At 43.3% G+C, this 25,375-nt stretch overlaps 1 protein-coding gene across 2 annotated transcripts; it reads left to right on the forward strand.

Moving 5' to 3' along the window:
- Nucleotides 1-909: 909 nt before the first annotated feature.
- Nucleotides 910-16,677, forward strand: LOC120027263 (alpha-1,3-mannosyl-glycoprotein 2-beta-N-acetylglucosaminyltransferase-like). 2 transcript variants are annotated; one of them, XM_038972176.1, is made up of 4 exons: nt 910-1,266; nt 9,085-9,385; nt 9,534-10,430; nt 15,579-16,677. In XM_038972176.1, exons 3-4 carry the CDS (start codon nt 9,558-9,560, stop codon nt 16,278-16,280), a joined length of 1,575 nt encoding a protein of 524 aa, XP_038828104.1. In that variant the 5' UTR covers nt 910-1,266; nt 9,085-9,385; nt 9,534-9,557; the 3' UTR covers nt 16,281-16,677. The 2 variants fall into 2 exon arrangements, with proteins under 2 accessions (XP_038828104.1, XP_038828102.1); XM_038972174.1 differs by having other exon boundaries at nt 9,085-10,430.
- The last annotated feature ends 8,698 nt before the right edge of the window (nt 16,678-25,375 follow it).

The following is a 25,375-nucleotide window of genomic DNA, read 5'->3' on the forward strand; positions in this document are numbered from 1 at the left end:
GGAAGCCGATTCTAGATTTAATTTTGGATTGGAGATGCTTAATGTGAGTCTGGAAGGAGAGTTTACAGTCTAGCCAGACACCTAGGTGTTTGTAGTTGTCCACATATTCTAAGTCAGAACCGTCCAGAGTAGTGATACTGGACGGGCGGGCAGGTGCGGGCAGCGATCAGTTGAAGAGCATGCATTTAGTTTTACTTGCATTTAAGAGCAGTTGGAGGCAACGGAAGGAGAGTTGTATGGCATTGAAGCTTGTCTGAAGGTTAGTTAACAGTGTCCAAAGAAGGGCCAGAAGTATACAGAATGGTGTCGTCTGCGTAGAGGTGGATCAGAGAATCACCAGCAGCAAGAGCGACATCATTGATGTATACAGAGAAGAGACATTGGTGTTGTGACCATACCCCTACATGCAGTGGTGGCCCATGCTTGGAGTCGAGTCACATAGGCATGAATGTAAAATAATACATTATTCACATACCACTGTTGTGTGTCTGTCATCAAAAGATGGCATGCTATATCCTATATAAAAAAAGGCTTTAATTTAAAAGATATCACTTTTCAGGATGAATTGTATATGAGTAAGCACCACCAACAGGCAGTAGCACTACATTATTTACTGGACAAGGTCAAGTCTCTCTGTTTGAAGTGTAATGATATGACTTGTCAACTCTCATCAATGGATCCAGGGGTTGGGCCAAATTTGAGCGGAGAAAAAAGGTCCAACTGATTGCACTCCGCGCAGGGTTTTGTTTCAGCAGAACACTGCATTTAACGAACCATAGACACAACAGATAGATAGTAAAAACAACGATTACAACGGTTGTCAGGGTACTTTGTTACTAGGGGAAATTGTAAAGGGGAGGAGGAGGATTGTGGAGGTTGGCCTTACTTAATGAGTCAATCCGGAAGTAGAGTGTATAATTCGGTGTTGGTGTTAAATGAAAAATAACGTCAAGAGCCAGTGAAACAGACACGGGCTTGGACGGAATTGGTAGGAGAGCAGTGGTGAAGAGGATGGTGATTATCGCAAATTCATCTCGGTGAATTATTTTGTTGATATAAAAAACAACTTATAACACATCTAGCTAAATGGCGGATTCGAGGTAGTGAGGGGTGATCGAGCGGAAAATGGGAACTGGACATGCAGTGAGGTACTGACACCGGTGTGAAAAACGGAGAGGAAGAAAAGTGAGAGTGGAGACCACTAATCGATATCAAAGCGGCTTTCCAGAAAGCAGGCAACACGTCCTACAGGGGAAATGACAAAAGGTGACGTGGAAATTGTACTGCTTAGTTGGATAGGTAGTTAACGTTAGTTGTCTGAAGTTAACTTAATACATTTGACTCGATGTACCTAGCCAGCTAACTAGCTCGTTATGGAACTAACGTTAACTAGCTAGCATTTGTTTTCTGAAAAACTGGATTTCTGACTTACTAGAATGTGAGCTAGTTAGCATCAACAGTATGTAGATGTTCAGGTATTGCAATTTCCCTAAGATTTTTTAAATAGTTGTGTAATTTGGTCACGTTTGTGTTATTATTCATAAACTATTGTAGGTATTTTCTGATTTTTTTCCATTCATTTGGCAATGGCGTTTGCCAAGTTGTTGCTTTGTAATTGGCCACGTCTTTGACTGGAAAGCGATAGTCGAGTTATAATGTAGCAAGTTGTCAAAACAAAAGTAGCGAAGTGACACGGGTACATAAATTGTATTGAGACTGACTTCACATTTCTTTATCGTTATACTGAAGCCAAGTTTGGTTTAGTAGACTACTCTTCTCTAGGACACTTCCACGTAGTTACTTTAATAACAAACCGAATTCCAGCAATACTACTGAATCAAGTGAACTTTTAATTACAGTGTTTTAACCACTCAGGTACTTAAGTGTCAGAGAGAGAGAACGAAAGGCGAGTATGTTAAATAGGAGGTTAGAGTATCAAATGGTCTGTTCCTTTTGAGGGAGAGCAACAATTCCCTCCCCTTTCTTTTCTCCCACCTCATTTCCCGTCCTCCCCCTGCCTTTAACCCTTCTCATGATTTGTTTGAAGAGACACTGGAGAACTAGACTGCTCTGTTTCAGGTACTGAAGAACAATACTTTTGTTCACCTTTTGGGACCTCCTTTCAAACCTTTTTCTTCTCTGGCTTTTGTGTAACTAGTCTCTTACAATGCTACCATAGATTGTCAAATGATTGCCACCTCCCTGTTTTATTTCCATCTTTGATGTTTGTCTACCCATAAGTCTATGCTGTCTACTCCTCTGTCCTCAAACCTCAACACCTCTAGTGCAGTACCTCCTCTCTTTCTTTTAGTTTTTCCCTCCATTGCTCCATGCCCTCGTTCTCTCACCCTATAGCTGTCTAGTGTTGCAATCTTACCGTGTCTAGGTGTTTGAAGCCATGTGTTTTCAGATGTAATGGTTAACCGTGTGTGTGTGCTAGTGAGTGTCAGATGGAATAGTCATAGCTCTTAGTGTTCTCATGGTCAGATGGTGAGCTGGGTAGATTAGTCTCTCCAGCTCTGTTGAATTTGTTGCTCACCGATTTCCCCTCTAATAGTGATGGGGAACAATCAATAATTACATATTGGTATATTATTTTTGACGATGTATCGTTTTGACAGTATCGCCATATTTTTTTGGGGGCGCTAGTTTGCGGTATCTGCACCAAAACTCCAGTATTTTTCCTTCATAGCTTGTTTTTTTTTAATCTTCTTTTTAAAGGGATACTTTGGGATTTTGACAATGAACTCCTTTATCTCCTTCCCCAGAGTCAGATGACCTCCTTTATGCTGGGGAAGTAGATAAAGTGCCTCATTGCCAAAATCCCAAAGTATCCCTTTTTAAATAGGGAGCCAATTTGTTTTCAGCACTTATTTCCATGACTGATCAACTTGTTTTCCATTGTCTAGTCCCTCTGCAGCAGACATATGGTGAGCAATATGTTCGGAACATCCACTTGCAATAAAATCACAGTAATAGAATCGCAATACATATAGAATCGGCACAAACATTTTTGTTTGTTTGTGATAATGTCGTATCATGAGGTACCTGGCAATTCCAGCCCTACTCTCCAGTCTACATTTCCTGAAAAGTAGAAAGTGGGTATAAGCATCAGTTAGTTAGCCTAGTATTTACTGTGAACAAAGCATGGAGGACAAATGTTAAAGTTGTAGGCTACAGCAGCACATTACTCATCCAGACTGGGACATCTACTCTGAGAAGCTAGTTTGTATTTAGTCCGATTGACATGCTTACAAGATTATTGTTCTTGTGATCACCTGTAATTGGTTTAGACACCTCGCCTGTTGAAAGTCTCCTGTTAGGATATACAGTGACCTCTTTCTCCCAACCTGGACTCAATCAATCCCCTTATCTAAGCCTCACGAGGCCATCCTTCATAAATGCCGTCTGGAAACCCTTCTGCCCATGTCTCTCTGCTACATTGTGTTCTCAGTATCTGTAACCCCCATTTCTTTCTGTCCTCCCTCTATAGAGCGTATTGTCTGTTCAGAAGGGCATTTCAGGATGTAGGTCAGTTAAGTGAAAGGGTTCTCTTGGATACACTAAATAGTTAAACTATTAGCACAGATTTGGTAGATATTTGACCATGAGTTTCCACACATGTTTTCTGTGATATCTAGGCCTATTTTATGGAATTTGACTGTCATTTCAACACATTCTCAGTCATTGAAAGCTGTCCAGATATTGCAAACACTGTTGGCTAGATCCCTGACCTGGTTATGAAGCTTGGATATTATTTGGTCAGCTTGCCTTTTTAAGGCTGGATGTTTTTTGTTGCTGTTGAAATGCTCACTCCGCAAGTATTTACAGCATTTGTAAAACCAAGGAGAAGAGGTGACTGGTTTTAGTTTAGTTTATTAATTCGACCATTTAAAAAAAAAAACAAGCACACATAAAACTTAAAAGCCATACATGCACATGAATAAAATCATCGAGGATAACACACAATAAAGTCTGGGACTTATTTCCATTGTGGTCCTCTTGAGACAAGATGGCTATACAAGATCGAACACAGTACGGCAGTGAAATAATAAAACAAAAACATAAAAGAAGAACATCTATCATCATTCCAGTTACATCATAGGGGTTATTCATATGGGCACAGAGGACATCAAACATATTTTTACTTTATTTTTAAAGCTGTCCAGAGAGGACATTGTTTTTATAGGCAGAGGCATCTCATTCCATTCTGAGGCTCCAGTATACAAGAAAGTACCTTTCCCAGCATTACTCCTGAACCTGTATAAGCACACATCAGCAACACCTGATCTGGTGCTGTGATTGTGTGTATCCCTAAGACGAGGAATGTAATCACTTAAATATCTGGGCGCAGGACCATAAGTACTCCTGTAAACCAAACCTAGTCTAATCTGGGACACCCTAGCCTCAACAGGCAGCCAGTTTAGTTCCTGAAAGCAGCTCCTGCCTATGTGAGTACGTGGACTCACCTTCAAAACTACCCTGAGCCCAGAATAAGTTGATATCTGGAGTAGAGGTCGACCGATTAATCGGAATTGCCGATTTCAAGTTTTCATAACAATCGCAAATCGGTATTTTTGGGCGCCGATTTTTATTTTTTTATACACTGCTCAAAAAAATAAAGGGAACACTTAAACAACACAATGTAACTCCAAGTCAATCACACTTCTGTGAAATCAAACTGTCCACTTAGGAAGCAACACTGATTGACAATAAATTTCACATGCTGTTGTGCAAATGGAATAGACAAAAGGTGGAAATTATAGGCAATTAGCAAGACACCCCCAATAAAGGAGTGGTTCTGCAGGTGGTGACCACAGACCACTTCTCAGTTCCTATGCTTCCTGGCTGATGTTTTGGTCACTTTTGAATGCTGGCGGTGCTTTCACTCTAGTGGTAGCATGAGACGGAGTCTACAACCCACACAAGTGGCTCAGGTAGTGCAGCTCATCTAGGATGGCACATCAATGCGAGCTGTGGCAAGAAGGTTTGCTGTGTCTGTCAGCGTAGTGTCCAGAGCATGGAGGCGCTACCAGGAGACAGGCCAGTACATCAGGAGACGTGGAGGAGGCCGTAGGAGGGCAACAACCCAGCAGCAGGACCGCTACCTCCGCCTTTGTGCAAGGAGGAGCACTGCCAGAGCCCTGCAAAATGACCTCCAGCAGGCCACAAATGTGCATGTGTCAGCATATGGTCTCACAAGGGCTCTGAGGATCTCATCTCGGTACCTAATGGCAGTCAGGCTACCTCTGGCGAGCACATGGAGGGCTGTGCGGCCCCACAAAGAAATGCCACCCCACACCATGACTGACCCACCTCCAAACCGGTCATGCTGGAGGATGTTGCAGGCAGCAGAACGTTCTCCACGGCGTCTCCAGACTCTGTCACAGTGAGACAGTGAACCATTAACCTCTACTACTTGCTCCCTTCCTGATAAATAGGACTTTACCCAGCCTAGAGGGATACTGCTTAACCCCAGTGCCTCCAGTTTGGAGATTAGGAGACAGTGGTTAACTGTATCAAAGGCCTACTGTAGGTCAAGCAGTACCATTCCACACAGATTTCCCTCATCAATCTCTTTCCTGATGAAGTCAGTCAAGTAAAGTAGACATGAATCAGTGGAGTATGTTTTTCTAAAACCCGACTGAAAATCATACATTAGACCCTGTTTGTTAACATATTCATACATTTGCTCATGTACAATTCTCTCCAGGATCTTTGATGTTACACAGAGGATAGATAGATACAGGCCTATAATTCCCAGGGTCAGACTTTATCCCCTTCTTATACAGAGGTTTAACGTTAGCTTGTTTCATGTCCCTGGGAAAGGTACCTTGTTCAAGAGAGAGATTAACAATATGCGTAATACAAGGGCCAATTTGCTCAGCAGAATCTATAAGAAACCTTGCAGGAATATTATCCAGGCCTGTGGCTTTGGAGCATTTAAGCTCTGCCAGCATACTGACTAGTTTGGCTGTTTGCTACCTTTGCAAAAGAAAAAGAGTTTGGCTGAACCCCTAACTCTGCATAATACTTCTCGACTTGGTTGCTTCCATACAAACCATAAATAATGCTTCTGGTGCCAGGTTTGTGTGAGCTCTGAGGGGAAAGCTTGAGTCTCTTTTTTAAAATCGTCAGCATATTGACTTTGTGTGGTACGCTCTTCTCTCAAACCACTTAGAGTGGGTTGCATAAGTAATAACTCAGAATATTTGACTGAACTAAGGTAATAAGTCATATGTGTGTTTATGACTAAGTTCCTTCACTTTTTAAAGCTAGACAAATCAACGGTGAGAGCTAATATGTACCGGGTGTGTGACACGTGTTCTAGGTATAAGCCTAATCCTACCATCTGGTACGAACACTGTTCAGACAGGAAAACATTCAGTCGTCCTGAATGGAAGTTTTAAAACGTTTTTAATGTAGGCTAAACGATCGTCGAATCAGTGTGGTGTGCATGGATGGACCTAGTCAGCCAGGAGAGACAAGGAAAAGGGATTTACGAAGCTACGTAAGACTTGAGATGCACCCCGACAAGTACGTCTACTGATATAGTGTACGTTCTGTCCCTCTGGTCCCTAACTCTGTCCCTCTGGTCCCTAAATCTGTCCCTCTGGTCCCTAAATCTGTCCCTCTGGTCCCTAACTCTGTCCCTCTGGTCCCTAAATCTGTCATCCTAGTCCCTAACTCTATTCCCTAACTCTGTCCCTCTGGTCCCTAACTCTGGTCCCTAACTCTGGTCCCTAACTCTGGTCCCTCTAGTCCCTAACTCTGGTCCCTAACTCTGGTCCCTAACTCTGTCCCTCTAGTCCCTAACTCTGGTCCCTAACTCTGGTCCCTAACTCTGGTCCCTAACTCTGGTCCCTCTATTCCCTAACTCTGTCCCTAACTCTGGTCCCTCTAGTCCCTAACTCTGGTCCCTAACTCTGGTCCCTAACTCTGGTCCCTAACTCTGGTCCCTAACTCTGGTCCCTCTATTCCCTAACTCTGGTCCCTAACTCTGGTCCCTAACTCTAGTCCCTAACTCTAGTCCCTAACTCTAGTCCCTAACTCTGGTCCCTAACTCTGGTCCCTCTATTCCCTAACTCTGGTCCCTAACTCTAGTCCCTAACTCTAGTCCCTAACTCTAGTCCCTAACTCTGGTCCCTAACTCTGGTCCCTCTATTCCCTAACTCTGGTCCCTCTATTCCCTAACTCTGGTCCCTCTATTCCCTAACTCTGTCCCTCTAGTCCCTAACTCTGTCCCTCTAGTCCCTAACTCTGTCCCTGCAGACTGACTGTCCATATTCAGGTTTAATACCTTGTTAGGGGGATTCATGGGCAGGAAACTGCTTCCAGCTCCAATATGCCCTTTGGGAAATTAGTCTGTGTGTCCCAAATTGAACCGTATTCAGTGCACTACTTTGACCATGTATTCCCTATATAGGGAATAGGGTACCATTTATGATGCATAAAGGCTTTGGTGGTAGCAGCAGGGTGGTGTTAGAAAATGGATGTGTGCCATGAATAATAATGATATAAACCAGGGATGGGGCGACTGGTGGCCCGCTGGCTTTTTGTTTCATGGAACTCAGTCTCAACTTATTGTTGATAGTTAGAATAATAGAATGCACCAGGTGCCATTTTCCACATGTGGTTGTGCATCAGCAGTTTCTCTCTGATGTCAGGCAGTCAGCTAGGTTTCCATCCAACTGGCAACAGATTTCTCATGCGAGTGTTCTAAAATCCGCATAAAAAAACAATATGTACATTTTCTCACCATCAAATTGACTTGTTGCAGATAGAAGGGTGTGCTTCGCGCAGTGCGAGGTTGGCGGGGCCAAAAGGCTAGAGTCGGCTCTGACTGCGTGTGTGGGTACACAGACCCGCCAGTCATGGCGGCCCCTCATTAGTTTGTGTGGCCCCCCTAACCCCATCAAAGTTGCCTCTCTCTAGTGTATGTTCCTTATCTGGAGAAACCTGCTGGTGGTGAACCATAACCAGAGGTCCTCCTACAATGAGTCCCAGATGGCACCCTATTCCCTATACAGTGCACTACTTTTGACCAGGTTCCATAAGGGACCACAGGGTTCTGATCAATAGTAGTGCACTATATAGGGACTACAATGCCATTTGGGATAACACCCTGACGGTGTGTTTCCCTGGAGGCTGAAACTGCTAGTGCTGATGTGCTGTGTTTGTTTCCATCAACAAAGAGACAGAAAGGTATCAAGGTGATATCCATTTAGGGTAGTGTTAGGTTGGAGTGTGGTATCGAGCTCCTCAGAAACACTGCCTTTTGGATGCTGGCTGGTATACATTTTGTTATCTCAGAGACTCCCTGTGGAGCTGGCTGGGTGAATTAAATCATTTGGATATAGCACACAGGGTCCCTTTGGTTACTGTCCAGCTAACAAGCTTTTAAAAAGATCTCCATTGAATATGGATAGCCATGGCATTATGTTTCTGGACTTTACAGTTGGGTTTAAAACCACACACGTGATACTCGGGCTGAAACGCCCTGTTCCTCTGCGATACTCGGGCTGAAACGCCCTGTTCCTCTGCGATACTCGGGCTGAAACGCCCTGTTCCTCTGCGATACTCGGGCTGAAACGCCCTGTTCCTCTGCGATACTCGGGCTGAAACGCCCTGTTCCTCTGCGATACTCGGGCTGAAACGCCCTGTTCCTCTGCGATACTCGGGCTGAAACGCCCTGTTCCTCTGCGATACTCGGGCTGAAACGCCCTGTTCCTCTGCGATACTCGGGCTGATGAGTACATAATATGGTAATTATTTAAGCTGTACCCTGATCCTAATAAAGGTAGTGAAAAGTTAAGCTACTCCAGTACTAAACTTGACAGCTTGATTCAGAGGCGTACCGCACAAAATCGTGGCCATCAATGATGAGGCAACAGCCCCTACTGAACAGTTTGGCGAGTGTTTCTGAATCTGCTGATGATACAACTTCTAGATAATATAAGCTAGTTGTATTCTATAAGGGACTACTGTGTGTTTTGTGATCGTACGGTGTTTGTTTATTTCAGACACTGATGTGGAAAAATGTGTAAATTGAAATGTACTTTTCTCTCTCCCTCTCTTTTTCAGGGTGATGGCCGAGGGATAACGGCAAGGACTCTCAGCCCTTCCACCCCTCCACCCCTTCCACCCCCTGTTTCTTCTTTTTTATCTTATCCAAACACCTCTCTCCTCTCCCTGTTTAAATTTTTTTTTTTTACTTTCCTGTTTTTCTCAATTTTCCGTTGAGCCAACTCACTCTCCTGCTCCTCTATTTAATGGAGGACAGCCAAGCCGATAACAACAAAGCACGTCTCCATCTCCGTCCAGCAATAGAAGTTCTGGATCGTTCTCCTGTCGTGTTATTGATGACAAAATGATTGGATGAGAAGTAAGGATCATATGATTGGACCTCAGTTCTCTCCACCCCTATTGGACAACGTTTTTTCTTTCTCATCTTTGTGTTTTCTTTGGACCCTATTGGCTGTTTGTCACTTCAACACTGTCCCACCTCAACTGTTTTCTTTTCCTCACTGTAGTCCATCCTCTGATGTCATTGGGCCATGGTTCGCAAGAGAGGCTCCCTTATCTTGTGTGGAGCTTTCCTATTCGTCGCCTGCAATGGCTTGCTTCTCCTGTTCCTTTGGGGACGAACTCCCATTGGTCGCTTTGGGGAAGGGGGCGGGGCTGAACCAGGAGGGCGGGAAGAGTGGGGTGTGGCCAAAATAAAAGGGGGTGGGACTAATCTGGCTGGCGAGGTGATCCGATTGGCCGAAGAGGTAGAATCGGAACTCGAGACCCAGAAGGAACTTCTGAAGCAGATTCAGAGTCACAGGTCACTATGGGAAAAGAGGAAAGGGATGGGAAAAAGACAGACGGATGGAGGGAAGGTAGAAAATAAAGAGGAGGAACACAAACCGATACCACAGTTGTCTGCAGTACCTCCAACGGATGATTCAGAGAACAAGGACCAAAGTCAAGAGGAAAATACACCGGAATTGATCATTACAGCAGTCCAAAACCCTGAAGTAGACAGAAAACTGGACAATGAAATAAAAGAGCTGACCGACTACACCAAATTGGAAGTCACTGTCATCAGCCCACAAGTTGTCATTCCCATATTGGTCATCGCCTGTGACAGAGTGACTGTGAAAAGGAGTCTTGACAAGTTGATCCAATACCGCCCCTCTGCAGAACTCTACCCAATCATAGTTAGTCAGGACTGTGGCCATGCTGAGACAGCCCAAGTGATTGGCTCATATGGCAGTCAGGTGACCCACATTAGCCAACCAGACCTCTCGAACATCCGGGTACGGCCGGAGCACAGAAAGTTCCAGGGCTACTATAAGATTGCCAGACACTACCGCTGGGCCCTCAACCAGGTGTTCAACACACTCTCTCACTCCACCGTAGTGATTGTGGAAGATGACTTGGAGGTAAGTGAACATGCACTGTAATTGAGGAATAGATTTAAAATGCACCTCAGTCTGAATGTGTTTGAAAACGTTGATTAGAAGTGTCTGAGTTGCTGGTGATTTTGCATGATGTTCAATAGAAGATGAATTCAGTCAGTGAAATGAACTGAAATCCCTGCTTGTCACCAAGGCATTGATGTGAAGCGTCAAGACTTTTTAGTGACTTGCATGAGGCTCTGTATAAGTAGTCCTAGCTGATTTATCCACTGCTGCCTTTTCAGTTGCTCTCCAGCCCTGGTATAATGGTTTGCAGTTGCACTCTCCAGCCCTGGTATAATGGTTTGCAGTTGCGCTCTCCAGCCCTGGTATTATGGTTTGCAGTTGCGCTCTCCAGCCCTGGTATTATGGTTTGCAGTTGCTCTCCGGCCCTGGTATAATGGTTTGCAGTTGCCCTCTCCAGCCCTGGTATAATGGTTTGCAGTTGCGCTCTCCAGCCCTGGTATTATGGTTTGCAGTTGCTCTCCGGCCCTGGTATAATGGTTTGCAGTTGCACTCTCCAGCCCTGGTATAATGGTTTGCAGTTGCACTCTCCAGCCCTGGTATAATGGTTTGCAGTTGCGCTCTCCAGCCCTGGTATAATGGTTTGCAGTTGCGCTCTCCAGCCCTGGTATAATGGTTTGCAGTTGCCCTCTCCAGCCCTGGTATAATGGTTTGCAGTTGCCCTCTCCAGCCCTGGTATAATGGTTTGCAGTTGCCCTCTCCAGCCCTGGTATAATGGTTTGCAGTTGCCCTCTCCAGCCCTGGTATAATGGTTTGCAGTTGCCCTCTCCAGCCCTGGTATAATGGTTTGCAGTTGCCCTCTCCAGCCCTGGTATAATGGTTTGCAGTTGCCCTCTCCAGCCCTGGTATAATGGTTTGCAGTTGCCCTCTCCAGCCCTGGTATAATGGTTTGCAGTTGCCCTCTCCAGCCCTGGTATAATGGTTTGCAGTTGCCCTCTCCAGCCCTGGTATAATGGTTTGCAGTTGCCCTCTCCAGCCCTGGTATAATGGTTTGCAGTTGCCCTCTCCAGCCCTGGTATAATGGTTTGCAGTTGCCCTCTCCAGCCCTGGTATAATGGTTTGCAGTTGCCCTCTCCAGCCCTGGTATAATGGTTTGCAGTTGCCCTCTCCAGCCCTGGTATAATGGTTTGCAGTTGCCCTCTCCAGCCCTGGTATAATGGTTTGCAGTTGCCCTCTCCAGCCCTGGTATAATGGTTTGCAGTTGCCCTCTCCAGCCCTGGTATAATGGTTTGCAGTTGCCCTCTCCAGCCCTGGTATAATGGTTTGCAGTTGCCCTCTCCAGCCCTGGTATAATGGTTTGCAGTTGCCCTCTCCAGCCCTGGTATAATGGTTTGCAGTTGCCCTCTCCAGCCCTGGTATAATGGTTTGCAGTTGCCCTCTCCAGCCCTGGTATAATGGTTTGCAGTTGCGCTCTCCAGCCCTGGTATAATGGTTTGCAGTTGCCCTCTCCAGCCCTGGTATAATGGTTTGCAGTTGCCCTCTCCAGCCCTGGTATAATGGTTTGCAGTTGCCCTCTCCAGCCCTGGCATAATGGTTTGCAGTTGCCCTCTCCAGCCCTGGCATAATGGTTTGCAGTTGCCCTCTCCAGCCCTGGCATAATGGTTTGCAGTTGCCCTCTCCAGCCCTGGCATAATGGTTTGCAGTTGCCCTCTCCAGCCCTGGCATAATGGTTTGCAGTTGCCCTCTCCAGCCCTGGCATAATGGTTTGCAGTTGCCCTCTCCAGCCCTGGTATAATGGTTTGCAGTTGCACTCTCCAGCCCTGGTATAATGGTTTGCAGTTGCACTCTCCAGCCCTGGTATAATGGTTTGCAGTTGCACTCTCCAGCCCTGGTATAATGGTTTGCAGTTGCCCTCTCCAGCCCTGGTATAATGGTTTGCAGTTGCCCTCTCCAGCCCTGGTATAATGGTTTGCAGTTGCCCTCTCCAGCCCTGGTATAATGGTTTGCAGTTGCGCTCTCCAGCCCTGGTATAATGGTTTGCAGTTGCGCTCTCCAGCCCTGGTATAATGGTTTGCAGTTGCGCTCTCCAGCCCTGGTATAATGGTTTGCAGTTGCACTCTCCAGCCCTGGTATAATGGTTTGCAGTTGCCCTCTCCAGCCCTGGTATAATGGTTTGCAGTTGCACCCAGCCCTGGTATAATGGTTTGCAGTTGCACCCAGCCCTGGTATAATGCCTAAAGCTTAAGCGCTTAGACACCAGTAGCGTTGCTGGCCGAGAGTACTTAGCACCTCTGAACATATTTGTGAACCAAGTCCGCACCGATTTTTACATGTAGAATCGCGTGGAAAATGTTGCCAGTCAGACGTCTACCACGTCTGGTTCCTAAAACACAGAGCTGAGCGATCAGCAGGCAAACACATTAACTTCTTTTAAGGGCACCGACGACCCTGTGGCCTGCAACAAAACATGAAGCGTTCTGAGCTTAACCCCCCCCCCCCCCATCCACTGCGTGTCTGAAGATGCCCTCTCCCTCTGCTTATTCAGTACTTTCCATTGTATGCAGGCCATGGAAGAAGTGGGACATTTTACATCAGCTTCCAGGAATTGTGTTCAGATCCTCGTGACATGGGACAGTGTATTATGATGCTGAAACGAGGTGATGGCAGCGGATGAATGGCACGACAATGGGCCTCAGGCCATCGATAAAATGCAATTGTGTTGGTTGTCTAGTTTATGCCTGCCCATACCATAACCCCACCGCCATAATGGGGCACTCTGTTCACAATGTTGACATCTGCAAATCGCTCTCCCACACCACGCCATACACGCCGTCTGCCCGGTACAGTTGAAACGGGTGTTCATCCGTGAAGAGCACACGTCTCCAGTGTGCCAGTAACTTTCGAAGGTGGGCATTTACACACTGAAGTCGGCTACGACGCCAAACTGCAGTCAGGTCAAGACCCTGGTGAGGACGATGAGCACGCAGATGAGCATCCCTGAGACAGTTTCTGACATTTTGTGCAGAAATTATTAGGTTGTGCAAATCCACAGTTTGATCAGCTGTCCGGGTGGCTGGTCTCAGACGATCCCGCAGGTGAAGAAGCTGGATGTAGAGGTCCTGGGCTGGCGTGGTTACACATGGTCTGTGGTTGTGAGGCCTGTTGAACGTACTGCCATATTCTCTAAAACAACGTTGGTGGTGGCTTATAGTAGAGAAATGAACATTCAATTCTCTGGCGATAGCTCTGGTGGATATTCCTGCAGTAAGCATGCCAATTGCACCCTTCCTCAACTTGAGACATCTGTAGCATGTGACAACTGCACATTTTTAGTGGCCTTTTATTGTCCGCAGCACAAGGTGCACCTGTGTAATGATCATGCTGTTTAATCAGTTTTGATATGCTACACCTGTCAGGTAGACGGATTATTTTGGCAAAGGAGAAATGCTCACGAACACAGATTTAATTAAATTTGTGCCCAACATTTTTGAGAAATAAGCATTTTGTGTGTATGGGAAATTTCTGGGATCTGATATTTCAGCTCATGAAAAATGGGACCAACACTTTACATGTTGTGTTTTTTTATATTTTTTGCTCAGTGTAATTAAAATCTGGCTCACATTCACATTTGGGATCATGACGATGAAAGTGGATCCTATAATGTTCATTTACACAGAACATTCATTGGATAACCTAAAACAGAGCTTTCCTCACTGAAACATTTAACATTTTGTAGCCAGCAATTTGGCTTGGCTCCAGCCTATTGATATAGGCTAATTACTAGTCTATTGTGACCAGTGGTAGGACTGCCACTTGGGATCTTTCACTGTGTTCTGTGAAGACCCAAGGAATTGTAAATCACTCCCCTAAACATTAGTATATAGGCTATGCCATTTAGCAGATGTTTCTGTCCAAAATGACATAGTCATGCATAAATGTTTCATATGGATAACCCCAGCGGGAATCGAACCCATGATCTTGCTCTACCAACTGTGCCAGAGGGGGGGCAGAACAGAGGGGAGGAGTCGGGGGGGCAGAACAGAGGGGAGGAGTCGGGGGGGCAGAACAGAGGGGAGGAGTCGGGGGGGCAGAACAGAGGGGAGGAGTCGGGGGGGCAGAACAGAGGGGAGGAGTCGGGGGGGCAGAACAGAGGGGAGGAGTCGGGGGGGGCAGAACAGAGGGGAGGAGTCGGGGGGGAACAGGTCTCAATGTGTCTAATTCAGTGGACAGCTGTAATCCTGGTTGGTCTTCCCAGATTAGCACATTTAACTGATTAGTGGATTAACCAACGTTGGCACCTAGCAGAGAGGGGTGATGGGAAGGATCCCTAAATCCTGCTCGGTTCGTTCCGTCCCCCATCAAATCAGACCAAGGTTGTGTCCCAAATGGCACCCTGTGGGTCCATAGGGCTCTGGTCAAAAGTAGTGCACTATATAGGGAATAGGATGCCATTTGAGTAGCAGACGAAGTGAAACAGCCAGCTGGGTGAACAAATGGTCTGGGGGGGGGGAAAACATCAGACAGAATTCTGCACCAGAAGTGTAATGAGAGTTACAGGAAATGGCTAAAACAACAGAACTGTCCTGAGTCACCAGTTTAAAGCTTTTAGGCTAAACTCCCCCCCCCCCCCCCCCAGAGAGAGAGAGAGGGAACAGTTACTGGGAACTGTGTCCACTTATGTAACTGTTCCTGCAGATGCTGACAAAGACAAATGTATCATGTTTTTGGCAAGTCATTTCGTGTTGACATACCATTTGGCATTGTATTAATCAGCCAAACATTTGACTGGTCGTTCCTTGAGGCCCATATGGGTGTTTTTATCAGGCCTGCTCGAGTTTTATTTTGGTCCTTTGCTTGTTTTGCATAGATTCATACAGCAGATGCACTTTTCTAACCTGGGTGCCAGTCTGTTTCTGGTCTGTTTTTTATAAATAAATAGCCTGGGTGCCAGTCTGTTTCTGGTCTTTTGCCAACTCCTTATGTTTGGCATGACATGGAGTTGAAATGATGGCACAAACAGATCTGGGTCCAGGCTAGCAGTTGTCAGTGATCATAAATAGTAATGAAGGCTAATGTATATACTGATTTTAATGATTGCTTCTTATCACTGGAGGAGAGCCTACTAAGTTGTCACTGTAACAGTTTACTAATCACATGACTCTCTCCAAGGTGGCCCCAGACTTCTTTGAGTACTTCCGTGCCCTCCACCCCATCTTGACCTCTGACCCCACCCTGTGGTGTGCGTCTGCCTGGAACGACAACGGCAGGGAGGGGCTGGTGGACCCTGGGAAGGCGGACCTCCTCTACAGGACAGACTTCTTCCCTGGGCTGGGCTGGATGCTGCTGAAGGACATCTGGGCAGAACTAGAACCCAAGTGGCCCACGGCCTTCTGGGACGACTGGATGCGTCACCCCGAGCAGCGTAAAGAACGCTCCTGCATCCGCCCAGAGATCTCCAGAACTATGACCTTTGGACGCAAGGGTGTCAGCTTGGGTCAGTTCTTTGACCAGTATCTGCGTTATATTAAACTCAACACTGACTTTGTGCCTTTCACCAAACAGGATCTGTCTTACTTGATGAAGGAGAACTTTGACGTGAACTTTGTGAAGCAGGTTTACAGCGCCCCCCTGGTTAAGGTGGAGGAGCTACAACAAGGGGGAGGTTTGACGGGAACAGGTCCGTACCGGGTGCAATATTCCAGCCGGGACAATTTTAAGGTTCTGGCCCGTAACTTAGGGGTGATGGATGACTTGAAATCGGGGGTTCCCCGTGCGGGTTACAGGGGTGTGGTTAGCTTCCTGTCCCGTGGACGACGGGTCTTCTTGACCCCACCTGAGGGATGGACAAAGTACAACGTCAGCTGGAGCTGAAATGTTTGGACAGGACTTAGTGCGAATGTTATCGAAGACAGACTCGACAGAGAGGAACACCCTCTCAAACCAAAGAAAACAAGGTAACATGAAGGAACTGAAGCTAAACAGACCGGTGTGTGAAGGGATTGGATATGTGTGATAGAGTAAGACACTCGTTTTATGAGTGAAAACCTGAATGCAGTGTGACACAGGGCAACACCCAGGCAGTGAAACCACATAGCACGTCTCACAGAAATGACAAACCATTTAATGCTTGGTTGTTCTCCTGCTAGAGCTGGAACGCTTTATGGTAGGGGTGTCAATCATTCCATGGAGGGCTTAGTGTTTTTTTTATAATGACCTAGACGACCAGGTGAGGGGAGTTCCTTACTGAGACCTAGACGACCAGGTGAGGGGAGTTCCTTACTGAGACCTAGACGACCAGGTGAGGGGAGTTCCTTACTGAGACCTAGACGACCAGGTGAGGGGAGTTCCTTACTGAGACCTAGACGACCAGGTGAGGGGAGTTCCTTACTGAGACCTAGACGACCAGGTGAGGGGAGTTCCTTACTGAGACCTAGACGACCAGGTGAGGGGAGTTCCTTACTGAGACCTAGACGACCAGGTGAGGGGAGTTCCTTACTGAGACCTAGACGACCAGGTGAGGGGAGTTCCTTACTGAGACCTAGACGACCAGGTGAGGGGAGTTCCTTACTGAGACCTAGACGACCAGGTGAGGGGAGTTTCTTACTGAGACCTAGACGACCAGGTGAGGGGAGTTCCTTACTGAGACCTAGACGACCAGGTGAGGGGAGTTCCTTACTGAGACCTAGACGACCAGGTGAGGGGAGTTCCTTACTGAGACCTAGACGACCAGGTGAGGGGAGTTCCTTACTGAGACCTAGACGACCAGGTGAGGGGAGTTCCTTACTGAGACCTAGACGACCAGGTGAGGGGAGTTCCTTACTGAGACCTAGACGACCAGGTGAGGGGAGTTCCTTACTGAGACCTAGACGACCAGGTGAGGGGAGTTCCTTACTGAGACCTAGACGACCAGGTGAGGGGAGTTCCTTACTGAGACCTAGACGACCAGGTGAGGGGAGTTCCTTACTGAGACCTAGACGACCAGGTGAGGGGAGTTCCTTACTGAGACCTAGACGACCAGGTGAGGGGAGTTCCTTACTGAGACCTAGACGACCAGGTGAGGGGAGTTCCTTACTGAGACCTAGACGACCAGGTGAGGGGAGTTCCTTACTGAGACCTAGACGACCAGGTGAGGGGAGTTCCTTACTGAGACCTAGATGACCAGGTGAGGGGAGTTCCTTACTGAGACCTAGACGACCAGGTGAGGGGAGTTCCTTACTGAGACCTAGACGACCAGGTGAGGGGAGTTCCTTACTGAGACCTAGACGACCAGGTGAGGGGAGTTCCTTACTAATTAGTGACCTTAATTCATCAATCAAGTACAAAGGAGTAGTGAAAACCCGCAGACACTCGGTCCTCCGTGGAATGAATTTGACACGTGGTTTACGGTTTGCTTCAACGTGATGTCTTAAACCTAAAGTTTGATTACATGGATTTGGAGGCCTCAGACTTGCTTTTTGTGTTTTTTTTTTTCCTGTGTCACCAGATCTTAAAAGATCCAAATGGCTCCCTATTTACTGCACAACTTTTGACCAGGAACCATAGGGCTGTAGTATGAAGTAGTGCACTATATAGGGATCCATTTAGGACAGCCTCTGTCTACATTCTATTCACAGATGTCTACTTTAAAAGAACTTGCAGTATTCCACTCACTCAAAGTGAATGAATGAGGTCGAAATATTAGTTAGACTGGTATTAAACTTTTATCATAAATATATAATCTGATTTATTCTTAAAATGGAAAAAAGTATCATGATTTTTTGGGAGGGGGAAATACTATTTTGGGAATGATTTATTTATCTCTTGTAAATGGTTTATAAAGAGATGATCCTACAAATAAATGATCAGAGATTCATACATTGCCTTGCAGCGAGCCAGTTTAACACACTGTAGTGCTTACCCCAAATGGCACCATATTCCCTATATAGTGCACTACCTTTGCCCAGAACCCTATGGGCCCTGGGCAAAAGAAGTGCACTATAAAGGGAATAGGGTGCCATTTGGGACTTAAATATACTTTAGTCCTTTTTCAAAATGAATGATCGGTTGTAATTCCATGACATTCAAACGGTGGTCTGCTAAAATTGGGTTTGTTGAAGAAAAAAAAAACTATGATTACATGTTTTCTTGATTTACGTGATTGGGTGTAACTCGGTGATATGTGAAGGGTGATTTTAATTCATGTACTTGATTTAGTTCTGGGGTGATTGATTGTCAGGAAGATCGATTCATATGTCCTATATGGTGATGTGTAAGAACCACTGCCTGATGCGTTTATAACTTGAATACGTTGCAAATAAAACTGACTATTTTGCTATTTGTCCACATATCCTTTGTGTCTTATCTTTTGAGTGTCCGCTAATGTTTTTGGATCTGATTGTTGCTGGTAATTTTCCAACAATCGTTTCCCGCTTGTGCCCGTAACCTCCTGTCCATGTCACAAATGGCACCCTATTCCGTATAGTGCACTATTTTAGAACAGAACCCTATGGGGTATATAAGGAGCCATTTGGGACTCAATCTAAGCTATCCCTCACTTCCTTTTAGAGGGCACTCTTCTCCTGTTGACTTCCTGACCGGTCTTGCTTCCTGTTTCACAAACACTGGTCTGATTTATTATTATTTTTTAACACTTTTACAATCCAGAATAGAAGAGAACAATTGACTCAGTGAGTAGATTTAGACTAGGAGACCATTGATGACAGTATTTAAGACTATTGGCTGATCAACTGTGACTCCCTAAAAATATTTGCTAATTCAGACTTATGTACGTAGACTCTCCAAATCAAGCCGGAGTGTCCGAGGCTAGTTAGTTCAATACCTCCAGCTTAGTACATTTTATATTAAATTATTTAGCTTTTTGTCCATTACTTATATAGGTTAGCTATGATGAAGCATGGACAGACCTGTAGGATTGTCACGCGTCTGCCAAAAGACGTGCTAGCACCTCTGAACAGAATACCTGTCATAATTTGCAAACCGATTTGTACATTTAGAAACGGGAGAAAATGACAGCGGTTTGTCCCTATAACACAGTGCTGACAGATAATTGGACTGGTTAGGTTTCTGCTTTAGGCTAAGGGCTACTGTACAGTCGTGGTCAAACGTTTTGAGAATGACACAAATATTAATTTTCACAGTCTGCTGCCTCGGTTTGTATAATGGCAATTTGTATATACTCCAGAATGTTATGAAGAGTGATCCGATTAATTGCAATTAATTGCAAGGTCCCTCTTTGCCATGCAAATTAACTGAATAAAAAAAAAACATTTCCACTGCATTTCAGCCCTGCCACAAAAGGACCAGCTGACATCATGTCAGTGATTCTCTCGTTAACACAGGTGTGAGTGTTGATGAGGACAAGGCTGGAGATCACTCTGTCATGCTGATTGAGTTTGAATAACAGACTGGAAGCTTCAAAAGGAGAGTGGTGCTTGGAATCATTGTTCTTCCTCTGTCATCCATGGTTACCTGCAAGGAAACACATGCCATCATTGCTTTGCACAAAAAGGGCTTCACAGGCAAGGATATTGCTGCCAGTAAGATTGCACCTAAATCAACCATTTATCGGTTAATCAAGAACTTCAAGGAGAGCAGCTCAATTGTTGTGAAGAAGGCTTCAGGGCGACCAAGAAAGTCCAGCAAGCGCCAAGACCGTCTCCTATAGTTGATTTAGCTGCGGGACCAGGGCACCACCAGTACAGAGCTTGCTCAGGAATGGCAGCAGGCAGGTGTGAGTGCATTTGCACGCACAGTGAGGCAAAGACTTTTGGAGGATGGTCTGGTGTCAAGAAGGGCAGCAAAGAAGCCACTTCTCTCCAGGAAAAACATCAGGGACAGACTGATATTCTGCAAAAGGTACAGGGATTGGATCACCATCTATAATAATATAACACACTGGGCCAGAGATCACCATGTATAATATATAATAATATAACACACTGGACCAGAGATCACCATCTATAATAATATCACACACTGGACCAGAGATCACCATCTATAATATATAATAATATCACACACTGGACCAGAGATCACCATCTCTAATAATATTACACACTGGACCAGAGATCACCATCTATAATAATATCACACACTGGACCAGAGATCACCATCTATAATATATAATAATATAACACACTGGACCAGAGATCACCATCTATAATATATAATAATATCACACACTGGACCAGAGATCACCATCTATAATAATATCACACACTGAACCAGATATCACCATCTATAATATATAATAATATCACACACTGGACCAGAGATCACCATCTATAATAATATCACACACTGGACCAGAGATCACCATCTATAATATATAATAATATCACACACTGGACCAGAGATCACCATCTATAATATATAATAATATCACACACTGGACCAGAGATCACCATCTATAATATATAATAATATCACACACTGGGCCAGAGATCACCATCTGTAATAATATCACACTCTGGGCCAGAGATCACCATCTATAATATATAATAATATCACACACTGGCCCAGAGATCACCATCTATAATAATATCACACACTGGACCAGAGATCACCATCTATAATATATAATAATATCACACACTGGACCAGAGATCACCATCTATAATATATAATAATATCACACACTGGACCAGAGATCACCATCTATAATATATAATAATATCACACACTGGACCAGAGATCACCATCTATAATAATATCACACACTGAACCAGATATCACCATCTATAATATATAATAATATCACACACTGGACCAGAGATCACCATCTATAATAATATCACACACTGGACCAGAGATCACCATCTATAATATATAATAATATCACACACTGGACCAGAGATCACCATCTATAATATATAATAATATCACACACTGGACCAGAGATCACCATCTATAATAATATCACACACTGAACCAGATATCACCATCTATAATATATAATAATATCACACACTGGACCAGAGATCACCATCTATAATAATATCACACACTGGACCAGAGATCACCATCTATAATATATAATAACATCACACACTGGACCAGAGATCACCATCTATAATATATAATAATATCACACACTGGACCAGAGATCACCATCTATAATATATAATAATATCACACACTGGGCCAGAGATCACCATCTGTAATAATATCACACTCTGGGCCAGAGATCACCATCTATAATATATAATAATATCACACACTGGCCCAGAGATCACCATCTATAATAATATCACACACTGGACCAGAGATCACCATCTATAATAATATCACACACTGAACCAGAGATCACCATCTATAATATATAATAATATAACACACTGGACCAGAGATCACCATCTATAATAATATCACACACTGAACCAGAGATCACCATCTATAATATATAATAATATAACACACTGGACCAGAGATCACCATCTATAATAATATCACACACTGAACCAGAGATCACCATCTATAATATATAATAATATAACACACTGGACCAGAGATCACCATCTATAATATATAATAATATCACACACTGGACCAGAGATCACCATCTATAATATATAATAATATCACACACTGGACCAGAGATCACCATCTATAATAATATCACACACTGAACCAGATATCACCATCTATAATATATAATAATATCACACACTGGACCAGAGATCACCATCTATAATAATATCACACACTGGACCAGAGATCACCATCTATAATATATAATAATATCACACACTGGACCAGAGATCACCATCTATAATATATAATAATATCACACACTGGACCAGAGATCACCATCTATAATATATAATAATATCACACACTGGACCAGAGATCACCATCTATAATAATATAATAATATCACACACTGGGCCAGAGATTACCATCTATAATATATAATAATATCACACACTGGGCCAGAGATCACCATCTGTAATAATATCACACTCTGGGCCAGAGATCACCATCTATAATATATAATAATATCACACACTGGCCCAGAGATCACCATCTATAATATATAATAATATCACACACTGGACCAGAGATCACCATCTATAATAATATCACACACTGAACCAGATATCACCATCTATAATATATAATAATATCACACACTGGACCAGAGATCACCATCTATAATAATATCACACACTGAACCAGATATCACCATCTATAATATATAATAATATCACACACTGGACCAGAGATCACCATCTATAATAATATCACACACTGAACCAGATATCACCATCTATAATATATAATAATATCACACACTGGACCAGATATCACCATCTATAATAATATCACACACTGGACCAGAGATCACCATCTATAATATATAATAATATAACACACTGGACCAGAGATCACCATCTATAATATATAATAATATCACACACTGGGCCAGAGATCACCATCTATAATAATATAATAATATCACACACTGGGCCAGAGATCACCATCTATAATATATAATAATATCACACACTGGACCAGAGATCACCATCTATAATATATAATAATATCACACACTGGACCAGAGATCACCATCTATAATAATATCACACACTGGACGAGATATCACCATCTATAATAATATCACACACTGGACCAGAGATCACCATCTATAATATATAATAATATCACACACTGGACCAGAGATCACCATCTATAATAATATCACACACTGGGCCAGAGATCACCATCTATAATATATAATAATATCACACACTGGACCAGAGATCACCATCTATAATAATATCACACACTGGGCCAGAGATCACCATCTATAATATATAATAATATCACACACTGGGCCAGAGATCACCATCTATAATATATAATAATATCACACACTGGACCAGAGATCACCATCTATAATAATATCACACACTGGACCAGAGATCACCATATATAATAATATCACACACTGGGCCAGAGATCACCATCTATAATATATAATAATATAACACACTGGGCCAGAGATCACCATCTATAATATATAATAATATCACACACTGGACCAGAGATCACCATCTATAATAATATAACACACTGGGCCAGAGATCACCATCTATAATATATAATAATATCACACACTGGACCAGAGATCACCATCTATAATAATATAACACACTGGACCAGAGATCACCATCTATAATAATATAATAATATAACACACTGGGCCAGAGATCACCATCTATAATATATAATAATATCACACACTGGACCAGAGATCACCATCTATAATAATATAATAATATAACACACTGGGCCAGAGATCACCATCTATAATATATAATAATATAACACACTGGACCAGAGATCACCATCTATAATAATATCACACACTGGACCAGAGATCACCATCTATAATAATATAATAATATAACACACTGGGCCAGAGATCACCATCTATAATATATAATAATATCACACACTGGACCAGAGATCACCATCTATAATAATATAATAATATCACACACTGGACCAGAGATCACCATCTATAATAATATCACACACTGAACCAGATATCACCATCTATAATATATAATAATATCACACACTGGACCAGAGATCACCATCTATAATAATATCACACACTGAACCAGATATCACCATCTATAATATATAATAATATCACACACTGGACCAGAGATCACCATCTATAATAATATCACACACTGGGCCAGAGATCACCATCTATAATATATAATAATATCACACACTGGACCAGAGATCACCATCTATAATAATATCACACACTGAACCAGATATCACCATCTATAATATATAATAATATCACACACTGGGCCAGAGATCACCATCTATAATATATAATAATATCACACACTGGACCAGAGATCACCATCTATAATAATATCACACACTGAACCAGATATCACCATCTATAATATATAATAATATCACACACTGGACCAGAGATCACCATCTATAATAATATCACACACTGGGCCAGAGATCACCATCTATAATATATAATAATATCACACACTGGACCAGAGATCACCATCTATAATATATAATAATATCACACACTGGACCAGAGATCACCATCTATAATAATATCACACACTGGGCCAGAGATCACCATCTATAATATATAATAATAATATCACACACTGGACCAGAGATCACCATCTATAATAATATCACACACTGGACCAGAGATCACCATCTATAATATATAATAATATCACACACTGGACCAGAGATCACCATCTATAATAATATAACACACTGGGCCAGAGATCACCATCTATAATAATATCACACACTGGACCAGAGATCACCATCTATAATATATAATAATATCACACACTGGACCAGAGATCACCATCTATAATATATAATAATATCACACACTGGACCAGAGATCACCATCTATAATATATAATAATATCACACACTGGACCAGAGATCACCATCTATAATAATATCACACACTGAACCAGATATCACCATCTATAATATATAATAATATCACACACTGGGCCAGAGATCACCATCTATAATAATATAATAATATCACACACTGGACCAGAGATCACCATCTATAATAATATAATAATATCACACACTGGACCAGAGATCACCATCTATAATATATAATAATATCACACACTGGACCAGAGATCACCATCTATAATATATAATAATATCACACACTGGACCAGAGATCACCATCTATAATAATATCACACACTGGGCCAGAGATCACCATCTATAATAATATCACACTCTGGGCCAGAGATCACCATCTATAATATATAATAATATCACACACTGGACCAGAGATCACCATCTATAATATATAATAATATCACACACTGGACCAGAGATCACCATCTATAATATATAATAATATCACACACTGGACCAGAGATCACCATCTATAATAATATCACACACTGGGCCAGAGATCA

Source organism: Salvelinus namaycush, chromosome 32 (assembly GCF_016432855.1).
Source record: "Salvelinus namaycush isolate Seneca chromosome 32, SaNama_1.0, whole genome shotgun sequence".
NCBI classification, from domain to species: Eukaryota; Metazoa; Chordata; class Actinopteri; order Salmoniformes; family Salmonidae; genus Salvelinus; species Salvelinus namaycush.